Genomic DNA, 12,278 nt, shown 5'->3' on the forward strand with positions numbered 1-12,278 from the left:
ATGCACCGTGAATGTCTGGGTCACCAAAGCACAAAACGCTAATGTCTACAAAAAGGCATGGCCCACCACCCTGAGAGATGCAACTAATGGACCCGATCCCATAAAACACCCCCCAAATGCTCTGACCAGACGGCTGCAGTGCTCACATTCAGGGCGTTTGGCTCACAAAAGTCACCAAATGTTCATCGTTAAAGTGTGTCGGGCAGTTTACACAGCAGCTAGTCAGAGAATCTGGGGGCAAACGCTCTTCTTTTTTCTTTTTTTTACCTTACTGCATTGCTTCCAGCTTCTTCTCAGTAGCACGGTCTACAGAAACAACAGAGCAGGTCATATGCGTTACTGTATATTCAGGGGGCCGGGATGGAGGTGGGCTCGCTTTGATTAACCGTAAGGCTACTTTTATATTGGATGGGAAGCTAAACCTCTAAATCTGATCAAGAGACGCTTCTTCTGTTCTGATGATCAAAGCCGCCCATCAGGCCGCCGTTTCATCTGTTGGTGGAACACCGTGTGAATTTTGATGGGTTTTCCGCCCGTCTGCAGACTGCAGCAGGTTTCTAATGTCTAATTCAAAGTCATTTCATGCATTATGCAGACAGCACAAACGCCCCATCATCCCAGTGTCTCTTAAAAGTCATGGGCTTTTTGGACTAGCCCAACATAATACTTATACTATTTTTGCACGGTATGCAATTTTTCCGTCAGCCAGGTGAGCGTGCTGTGCTTGGAACGGCATCCCACAATGCAGTGTGCTTGAATTGATTGTTTTTGCGCAAAATGTTTCAAAAATGAGAACCATTTTTACTAACTGGACTTCACAAACCAAATTAAATGCAACACAGTAGCTCATGTGACCACAGTGTAGACTAGTACTGTTTGAAATTAAATATAAAAGTATATTACCATTGAGAAGTTTGGGGTCGGTAAGATTTTATAAACTTTTAAAAAGAAGTCACTCTTGCTCAACAAGGCTGCATTTAATTGTTAAAATACAGTAAAAACTGCACTTTTAAATAGCTGTTTGGCATTTTAATGTATTTTAAAATCAATATAATGCATCCTTGCTGAATAAATGTATTCATTTCTTTAAAACCCCGAACCTTTGAAAGGATGTGTAGAGCAAAAAGATATCAACTATTATGAGTCACCTGCTTATTTTTAAAACAAGGTGACTAGATGTGGTTTCTCAACACTTCCTGAGAACTACATTTTTTTGTATACCATCTCATGAGAAATTTTTTTTTTACGTCTGTGAACATCTTGGATCCACGCTGAGAGTTTTCCAGCTGATTGAATTTCTTCCAACTTTTACAAGTAAAAAAAAACAACATAAATCTGCTAAATGAGCCTTACGGCCTGTCGGAGGGCCTCTCTGTCCTCTGTACATCTTGGGAATAGATTGACCGCCAGCTCCAGAGAGCCCAGGTCCTGATCAGGGCAGTGAGGGTCTTGAAGGTCCAACCGAACATCAAGAGGTCTACAAAAAAACATGAGCTGTTATTATAAGTAGTGGTATAGTTTATCACCTAAAGAAGGGAGTAATCTTTCTGATAAACATGTTTAAACTTAGGTAATTGTTAAATCCACCTAAAACGACAACGACCACTTGTCAATTACATACTTGGTAACACTTTATTTTACGGTTACACCTATTAGTTGCTTATTACCATGCATATTGCTTGAATATCAGCCATTTATTAGTGCTAATTAAGTACATAGTAATGCCTTATTCTACGTGACCTTATTGTATATCCCTAATCCTACCCAGTACCTAAACTAAGATTTAATGAGAGAAAAGGTGTAGTTAATAGTTAACTAAAGCGCTACCTAATACTTTTATTGACAACAGAAATCTTTGCATTTGTATAATGCTTCATCCAAGGCACTAAATGTCAGTATAAAATCTTAGATCACAACAAAACTTTAGCAAAACTGCCCATTAACTTCATGCTGATTGGAAATGTATTAATTTGCCACTAACTGTTGAATTGTTAAATCTTTGTATTAATGATGAAAACACTATACCTCTGGAGCTCCAGAGAATGAAGGTACAGGTAAGCTGAGCCCATAAAATCATCTTGAAGGCCAAAATCATAATCAAACACCTAAAATGGATTGCAAAAGGGAAAATTCTTTAGGCAGAAATATCAGCGATGGCTCTAGACTTTAAATGACCGATTGATTACTCTTGGTGATTCAATAAAAAGGACCAGCTCATAAGTCTCCTGTACTGGAATCAGTCTAATTCGTTCATTTTTGATTCGCTAAACGAACCGGCTCATGAGAGTCATTCATTTTAGACTTGGTCCACATTGTTCATGCTATAAGTTTTGAAAAGAACTGGCTAATAAAGATTGTCATGTACCAGTCGCATAGTATGTTTTTGATTTACTAGAAGAACCTGCTCATTTTGGAATCGGTCTTCATGGTTCATGGTCTTCATGGTATTGAGATCACACACATTCACTAAAATCATTTGCCTCATAAGAGTCATTACTTTAGCTTCGGGAATTCACTATGACTTGATCCAATTGATCCAAAATTTAAACCAGACTACATCAGTCATGCGGCAAGTTTTTGATTCAGCAAAACGAACTGAATCATTAATTCGGGATTCAGAACACACCAGTCGAGCTATATGATTTTTATTCACCAAAACGAACCAGATTTTGCCGAGGCGAGCAGCATGTTTCTGATTCACTTAAACGCATCAACTCAAAAGAGTCATTAATTCAGGATTCATATTATAATGATATAATGATAACGATCATCCATGAACAGTATTTTTACCTTAATATACAGAGGCTCTTGTAAATTGTCCACTATCAGACAAACACGCTCGTCCCAAACTGGGTTAAGGTTCTTGTGGATGATTTTGCTACGGAAAACTTCTTTTCCAGCTATTTTGAACTTCACATATGGGTCGCTTGTTCCTGAAACATGAGAGCATTTTAACCTTAAAAAAAAAACTGATTAGACATTTCAGCAAATATAGAAGGAAAATAAGTTTTAAGTAGCATATAAATACATCTTATTAAAAGTATTGACACTGGTATTAGAGATGCAGGTCTTACCGCCTCTGTCTCGAATGGCAAGGTTGTTTCCTTTTTTCAGCACGATGTCTAACTGGTACATTGCTGAAGCGGGCAGTGAAGGCTGTGTTCCACCTTTACCAGCTGCATTAATGCCCTAAAGAGAAAAGATATTGTCCCAAAAACTTTACTTTGACTGTTTGACAAGACACCCAAAGCCATTAACGTCGAACCTCACAGGGTTTCGCTCAAAAACGCTCATATGAGAAAACAAACTCCTGGTGAAGTCATGGTAGAAATTATGACAGGATGTCGCAAGATGCTTAAAACCGATAAACTGGTGCTCTAAAAACTGAGAACATAACACTGAGCTCTTGTTATACAAACCAAGCAGTTATTCTGTTCTAATCCTATGTTTTGCTGTCATATATAGTCTAGAAATATTGTGCAGTGTCACTTATCTCGAATCAAAAATGCATAAGGCATAATGTAAAGTCAGAATGTGTTGTGATTAAGATGTTTATTGCATGCCGCTTTATTAATTTGTCTTATCACTTGTGGTTGGTCACTTCATGTCAGTCAGATAATCTCTTCTGGTCTACATAACCGGTTCTTGAACAGAATAAGCTGCAAATGAGCTAAAAAGCGAGAGTCACAGGAGGCTAGATTAGCTGTTGTCATTGTCCAGGAAGTGAAACACCGAGCATGTGATGTCAACTTCACACATCTGACAGTGCTTAAAACAGCCTGTTAGAGTTCTGAAAAAGTAATGTGGTTTTTTCCAGTGGTGAGGCCTAGTGGTTAACGGTTTAATTTTAAAAAGTTATGTATTCACAAACTGCCATCATTGCGCTTAAGCCACCAACTTGAACACCTACTGCAAGGCATTTAAAGAATGTACATCATGGTATATACAGTACTACAGTAAAAAAATACCTTTCCGAAGTTCTAAGTAAAACAGCGATTATTGAAAAACACTTTTGTAGTATTTCTGTTTCAAAATGTTTAATTTCATATTACTTTTTACAATTATATGTAAAAAAAATAAATAAAAAAATACTAGCAATTTCTCTGTGAAAATACTCATGTGTTGCTAGGGTGTTCAGGTTTGTTGCATATGATTTCTAAGGTGTTACTAAGGTGTGTTCTACAGTATGTGGCTGCTAAAATGTTGCTACAGGTGTTCTGGGTGAGTTCTATGTAGTTGATAAGGTGTTGCTAGTTGTTTTCTACAGTATTTGGTTGCTAAACTGTTGCGAGCGTGTCCTGGTCGTGTTCCATGTGGTTGCTAAGGAGTTACTAGAGTGTGTTTTTCAGTATGTGATGGCTAAGGCATTGCTACGATGTCCTGTGGGTGTTCTATGTGGTTCCTAAGGTGTTACTAAGGTGTGTTGTATAGCATGTGGGAGTTAAGGTATTGTTGGGGTGTGTACTACAGTATGTGGTTGCTAAGATGTTGCTAGGGTGTATTCTGTATGTGGTTGTTGAGGTGTTACTAGGGTGTGTTATAGAATATGTGATCGCTATGGTGGTCTTAGGCTGTGTTCTACAATAAGCTGTTGCTAAGGTGTTGCTAGGGTGTTCAGGGCGTGTTCTATGTTGTTGCTAAGGTTTGTTTTACAGTAAGTGGTTGCTTAGGTGCTGCTAGGTTGTGTTGCTGCTAAGGCGTCACTAGGGAAGTTATATTCCCGGCCCAGGTTAAGTGATATTTTGTGCCATTCTGGTGTAATTATTGGCTCAAATCAATTCTGCAACAAGTCAAGTAAAAATAACTGGTCCGACCACACGTCTGAAAGTGAAAGCAAACCACTCTCCTCAACAAGCCTCTTGATTTGATTCCTATCTGTAGCATCAATGATGCAGAACGACAAAGTTTCATACTTTGGGTCTTCGGAAACAACGCACCACTAATTATATCACTTAAACACACATTTGACGAGCACTACACGCATTCCACTTCCTCTTTTCTCTCTGAGATGAGGTCAAAAATACATTTCTCTCACACACTAAATGTGTTTGCAGTGTCAGCTGAAAGCAGGACCTTGAGGGCCTATTAAACATCCTGTTGATGGCAAGATTGGCAAGAAGAAGGATGTAGGATATTGTTATTAGATCAGGGACTCCTCTAACAACATCCTGGTGCCATGTTTGAGATAAAGATGTCTTACAGCTGATTTACATTCAGAGATACAATATTTATCTTCACAGTTTCAATATTTATCTTCCACAGTTTCAAACTACGATTATTGTAAGAATTTTATTTTACAGTACAACCGTAATTCGATTTGATCATATGTTTTATATTATTTTTTTGTTTTATGATTTTGATCATTTAATATGACCGTTATACGCAATAAATATATAAACAAAATACTGCAAATATGCATTTAATCATTTTATTTCACAGTACGACAAATTTGATTATGAAATAATATTATTTATGGTAATTAAGACGGTTTATTTTGATTAGAATAATTTATTTGGGTTACTATTATTATTAAATCTAAACAAAATAGAAATGGAACAGTGCCAGGCAATAAATCACATCAACCACTGCACTGGAAATCTTTATTCAGGTCCGTACAAGTAGCTCATCAATCAAAGTCTTGTCTAGAAACAGTGCGAACGTGACTAAAAAAAATATTAGAAACATCTATAGCCAGAGAAAATATAGAGAAAATATTTTTAAATAAGCCGAAGTGTTTGACAGGAAGACGTATAGCGGTTGACGGTATGGTGGTACAAAGTTATAGAGCCACTTCCTGTTTGCAAGAAAAGTGGCCTATATACAGAAATTCTGGTGTCCGTTGTAGAGGACCTCAATGGCTGTTTTAAGAATTCACTTCTATTAGTTTTAGTTGGGTTAAGACAGGAAACGTGATCTGTTGTTTTCATGCGTGTCTGGCCTGAGCAATTTATTATATATAAACACACACGCATACAGTATATATTTTACAGTAAGTATTTACACGTAAATGCAATTTTTATATTTATTTTCTTATATTTGATACGTGTAAATATATTTAATATACAGACGTAACATTCTTTAATTAAATATATGCATGCATGTGTTTTTATTTATATACGCGTAATAAATATACACAGTATGCACAAATATATTATGCAAACAAAAACTTTTATTTTAATCACATCCAAAATAAAAGCATATTTGGCATTATTTATAGCAAGAATTTAAAAAAATGTAATTTTTAAATGTAAATAGAAATAGGTTTTTTTGTCCTGGTCAGTTTTTAAAGCAGAGCATAGCTAAAAAAAATTGTAAAATGTTACATTTGTCGGATTTAATTAATTCCGCTGACTTTTCCCAGGCTTTTCCCTGCGTTTTCCAGCAGCTCAGCCTTACCGCAGTTCCCACATACCATGAGTTTAAACTATAACATGCTCACCAAAATCAGCGATGAAGACGGAGGAGTTGATCTGAGTTGCACAAGTTAGCAGATTAGTCATCTCCGCTGAGATTTTTTAAGAAAGGCATGCTGCCGTTCGTCAAATCTCAAACCTCCCCAAAAGCCTCCCTCATTTACCTACAAAAACAGCTCAAGCAGCTCCATACCAAAACTGCTTGGCAAGTCCACACATGCAGAGGAGTAAAGATAGTGCCAGTCTGATCCCCAGGCCTTGTTTGTTCGACTCTAATCTCTGCTGCACTGTTGGTGGCTGTTAAGCCAATGATGTAACGGCTCGGGATGGACGTGCATATATAAAAGCGACCTGTACGCTTCACTGTGTAGTCCAAAACTATACCGCTCAAGGTCTCCTGCGCATAAAAGCCATTTTGAATTCTCATTTAAAAAATGAAAACCTTGCCATCGTTTACACCTCTTTACATCAGACTCTCTATTTTGTCGGCCACGCGCCTTAGGCATAAAAAAATCCACTTGAAGCCAGTCCCACGAGATTTTTTTTAGATATGCATCAACACATCTGGCAAGTTCACGCTTCTCTAATGCCACACGACATGCAAGCAAACGGATCGAATCTTTTTGGCAAGTGTTTTGTTATCGTTTTATTTCAAAATAAAATTAACCTGCCGCAAATCGCACGACTAAATGCGCGCTACACTCTCTCAGAGACTGAGGCATTAAAGGGTTAAACCCCGCAAAAATTACATTCCATAAAATTCTGTCAATAATTACTCACCCTCATGTCGTTCCAAACCCTCAGACTCACCTTTCTGTAACTTAATAAACTTAAAGAGCACTGTTTGCGTTCAGCTTTTGATAGACTTCGTTTATGCTTATGGTGGAAGACTCAAGAAGTGTTGAATAAATTACGTTGTATACAAAAAGTGTGTACGAAGGGTCGGTAAACGCTCACATTTTATCATAATATTTTATTTAGTGTTTTAAAGATGAATAATGTCCTCATGAGGGTGAGTAATTAATGCATTATTTGGCAAACTAACCTTTTAACCGTGAGCCAAGGTAGCTTGAAAAGACTGTATTATGCATATGAACACACGCCTATTCACTTTTATAAAACACAATTCCCAAAATATCTTCTTCTGTGCCTGAGTTTGAGTTAAATCTCATTTTTGGGTAAACTATCGCTTTAAGCAAAGCAAACCACTGGCGCTACCAGAAAAGCAACAACAGAGGATCTCATTTGTTTTTTGAGCTACGCGAGTCTGCAACTTAAACAAATCTTTTAATCTGTATTCATAGATCTCAAAAATCTGACGCACACAGACGACCAATAATACAAAATGCTAAATTTTGCTAATACTAATAAAGACAGTTATTCGCTTCTGCAACCTTACTCAACACGTGGCGCTCGGTTTGGCTTTAAGCCTGTTATGTGTTTTTGTGTGTCTTTACTTCTAGGCAAGTTCCTCTTCTTGCTAACCAGCTTGGCAAACATCCTCAGGCGCAGAGAGAACTAACTGTACAGCGCCAGCACGGCTGAAAATAACAGCGGTAGACGAACCTCAATGTCAAGACCAAACTTTACAGTTTTAAAAGAAAATCTCGTGGACAAAAGACCGGCACGAGTTCGTTCTGGCACGCGTCCTTGTGTGAATCTGAGTATCTGACATGAGTTTGACTATGCAAACACGTCGCTTTGCATCTACAAATGTAAAAATGACCATGCACAAAAACACCTGATTCCGGTAAACCTTGGTGTGCATATATTAAAGGCTTAAAAAGGGTATATGCAAGGCCAAAGATGTATACTCGCATGCATGCATGCAACAAAACACGACCTCTACTAACAACTGGAGCAGTTCTGACATTACATTTGGATTTGGACTTGCAGTCTGAAAAATATTACAGTGTCAAAATCATTCGGATCTTGTTTGATTATATTCAAAGCAGTTGGTAGGGCGCTTTTAGCAAAAGTGGGACATCAGGTAAAATGAGGCAAATGGGCTTGATGGTTGATTGCCTTTTAAACCCAATCTGAGTCATTCTGGATACGTTTCCATTTCCTTGACATCGTTCTGAGGGGATAAGATTCGAGCTTTAAGATCTAACGGATCTCAGCCTGTGTGATAATCTGGTTTGAAACGCTCTGTCCGAAGCACGCCGCTCATCTGCGGTCCGCCGGGATGTTTGACATCGACTTGGTACACCTTAAGTTTGGCTAATACGTCATAAAAAACAGCTTCACAATGCTATAGAACAACCTTTTTTGTCAAAATGATTGCATAAGAAACCTGTAAGGTTTGAAGAACCTTTCTGTTCCACAAAACGCCATTTGTGGCCAAAGAGGTTCTCCGGATTATAAAAAGGTAAGAGATGGTTGAACCAGAAGCGGTTCTTCTATGGCGTTGCTGTCAAGAACCTTTTAAGCACCAGATTTTTAAGAGCGTAAACTAATGTAACTGGTTTGACTAATATGACTAATATGACAAGAAAATGTATTTATTGCAATATTGTGTAGCAAAGATTTTCTATAAACCTAAATCCAATTTCAATTTGCTGAAGACTCCTTTTATCTAAAAAAAAAAAGTTATCCCTATCAAATTCAATACAAATTTATATATAGTAAAAAAGATCGCTGTATTTAAAATCAAAACAATCTATGTAAGTCAATTTCTTTAGGTTCTGAACATCTGCAGATGTGAATGTACAGCGTAAACTATCTGTATGAGATAACTGCATCCTTCTGTTACTGCAGTGCAATAGAAAAAAAAAACCTCGATTATAAATCATCTTACCACAGTTTTACTGATCTCTTCCTCGTTGTCATTCGTCACAGCATCATCGGTGCTTGTGGACCCAGGCAGAGAAGGTTTATGTTGAGACTGCACCAGCTGGGCGAGCGTGGGTTTGGTTCTTTTCAGCATCTGGATCTCCGCGCCGAGCGCCGCGGCTGCCGCGGCCGCCCTTCCGACACCCATCTCGGGCAAGCCGCGGCGCGTCCTCCCGCTCTCACCACCGTCCGGAGCGGCTGCCGCGCTGTGCAGATTGGGCTGAGAGGACGATATCGCTCGGTCCAAACCATTCGGTCGTTTCTTTTTAAATATCCAAAACCCGCTTTCTTGCTTTCGGTCTTTTTTCCCCAGTTTGGGGCTGCCGGCGAGTTTGGGTCTGCCGTGGAAGGATTTCCACAAGCCCCGCTGATGCTGAGGTTGGGATGGAGAAACACCATCCATGTCCAGGTCCCCCTCCATATGATCTCTGCAGTCTGCTGCTGATGTTTCTGTGAGGTTAATGTAGAAAACATGCAAACCCATGCAAATGGCATTTACTTCAGTGTTGCTGTGCTCAGCAGGACACGTTGAGTGTTAAACGCATGTTTGACGCGGAAGTAGAGTGATGGAGAGGCAAGTTTTTCCACGGCACATCTGCAGACCTTTATGATTTTACAAAACGAGACATTCCCCCCAGTCTGTGGCGCACATCCACGCCCATTATTTAAAAAAGTTGCTTTGGTATCCACGCTAAATAAATATGCCATCTTTGGTCACGCAACGCATCATTCGAGCTTTTGTTTACAAGCACTTCTGTTGAACGCTTTTTACGACACTACTTGATCGAAAAATGTAATATGCAAATATTTACGCAAATACGATTTACCGTAAGATGAACGTTTAAGACAAAAGTTTATTATTTGCACACCTTAATAGTGCGCAGCAGTCGGTGTTTTGGTAGTATTACTTTAACTCAACAAATTATTCTCGTTTAAATTCGAATACCGAGTTTTATGATTGACGGTAGCGTCAACCAATAGAATTCGAGTGCGGTCTGTGGAAAGAACATTTCATTGGTTGGACACGATAAACGAACACGCCCCTTTACTGAACGAGTCTGTTTTGATTCTAACTAAACTAATTTAACTCTAAAAATCTCCTTCGTGAGAGCTTTAGTGTAACCATTTTGTAGTCAATGGACTATTTTTACTTTGTTGTAATTGATGAGAAAAACGAATGATGTCTAAAATCTTGTTAGATTTGCGGACATTCGCTTCAGTTGGTTGTTTTGAATGAATCGACGAGTGAATCATTGTCGCACAGAATGAATCTTTTGAATCATTCTAGTCATTAGGGTTATTCAAAATCCACACAAGCATTTTATTAGATGTAACTTTTTATGCACACTTAAAATTGCCTATATTAATACCTGAACTAATATGTCCCAGTGAAAATACATTCAGATTATAATGACATAAATGTGAAATTATATCATAAATCTAAAAATATTCACCAGTGATGAAAAGATGACCAGACCAGACAGGTTTACCACAGAAGATGTGTTTATTTTTCAAAGGAAACGTGGTAAATGGCAGATGGTGCATTTGTCATGCTCATAGGAATAGCTTCAGTAAACACATACAGGGCATATGAATCAATATCTCAATGCATCCATCTAAAACCAACAACAAAAAGTGATATAAAAGATGATCCTGTTCACCGATAAAGATTGTCTGATATCCATTTTGTGAAATATTATAAATAATTAGAAGTTTTAAGACCGCAACAGTCATCCTAAGAGGCATATTAAAATCTAACTTACATAAAACATTCAGAAAGAATCACATTTTTATGTTTAATCCATAAAGTAGACAAAATCATGCACGGATCAGTGAAAATTCTCTACAGAATACACAAAAGTTTGCAATTCAAGGTGCTCTGATAAGGCCTTCAGAGACAGTGAAGAACGAAAAAGAATTACGCTTAATGTACTTGCTTCAATACTGCAAACGTTTTGATGCTTCTAACCCTTGTTCAAGATCTAATAACTTATTGGTGTAGCCGTTTTAAAAGTAGAAAATCACTCAGATATGTAGTTTCCCAGTCAGTGCTCATTTTAAGCGCACGCACACGCTAATAAAAACGTAAAAAATCGGGATAGAAACGGATAACAGCCAACAAAAAACAGAATAAGACAGAACATTTGCCATGTCTACTGTGAATAAAGCAGCGGTCTTTGCCACGGAAACAGTCATACAGCATCGAATGGGATGTACAAAGTGTGAAAACAACCTTTAGTGTTGCCAGATATGTTAACTTGGAGCCTGGTTTTAGCTATCAGGCTCAGGTCAGGCGTCCCTGTAAAGCGCAGTGCTCGACGCATGCTTTCATATCTGTGTGTTGTGTTTGACATACAAATACGTCTGTTTGCTTTTACTGCGTGTCCTTCAGTGCGACGATGGTAAAGTGTTAAGTGTCTGTTTGTGTGATGAGCTGTTTTTGATCGGGGGGCGGCGTTCACAGGTCCTGCTCGTGCATCTGCTGCTGCATTTTTTGAAGCATCTCCTGCATCCTCCGCAACTGTGAGGGACAGAGTCAGCCATGTTAGGCGGATTCGGCATTTAGGGATGCAAGGCATGAACACTTGTCTGATGCGCATTTTCTGAAATATTATAAATTATTAGACGCTTTAAGACTAGAGCAGTAGTCGCATCCAAGCATCGAAGGTGAATAAAAAACAGCATTAGTGAGTATAAAGCTTGCGTTGTAATTATATAAATAAGTATTCCTGAACATGCAACAAGTTCATAATGAGAATGCTTTATAAATCGGTTGTTAAAAAAGAGAAGCATTTCAACAGAGAAGTTCCCTGCAGTGTTATGCCAAAAATAATAGCTAACATTTGACAGCAAAGGAAAAAATCAGCTATAAATATTATTATTGTAATTGCACTGTTGTTATATAAAATATAGTGCTGGGCAATGAAGTTTTTGTGAACACAATATATGTGTGTATATTGATAATCTATATATAAAGACACGCATACAGCATAAATGTATATTCCTATCATTTATTTTGTATATAAATAT

At 38.1% G+C, this 12,278-nt stretch overlaps 1 protein-coding gene across 1 annotated transcript; it reads right to left on the reverse strand.

Annotated features, from left to right (window-relative positions):
* Positions 1-207: 207 nt before the first annotated feature.
* LOC122333779 (multiple C2 and transmembrane domain-containing protein 1-like) lies at positions 208-9,987 on the reverse strand. The gene is made up of 6 exons (XM_043231568.1): positions 9,214-9,987; positions 3,075-3,189; positions 2,791-2,933; positions 2,026-2,105; positions 1,354-1,477; positions 208-306 (listed from the first exon to the last, which is right to left on the reverse strand). The coding sequence occupies exons 1-6, from the start codon at positions 9,730-9,732 to the stop codon at positions 223-225; spliced, it is 1,065 nt and encodes a 354-aa protein (XP_043087503.1). The 5' UTR covers positions 9,733-9,987; the 3' UTR covers positions 208-222.
* Between the last annotated feature and the right edge of the window lie 2,291 nt (positions 9,988-12,278).

This window comes from Puntigrus tetrazona, unplaced genomic scaffold (genome assembly GCF_018831695.1).
Source record: "Puntigrus tetrazona isolate hp1 unplaced genomic scaffold, ASM1883169v1 S000000376, whole genome shotgun sequence".
Lineage (NCBI taxonomy): Eukaryota > Metazoa > Chordata > Actinopteri > Cypriniformes > Cyprinidae > Puntigrus > Puntigrus tetrazona.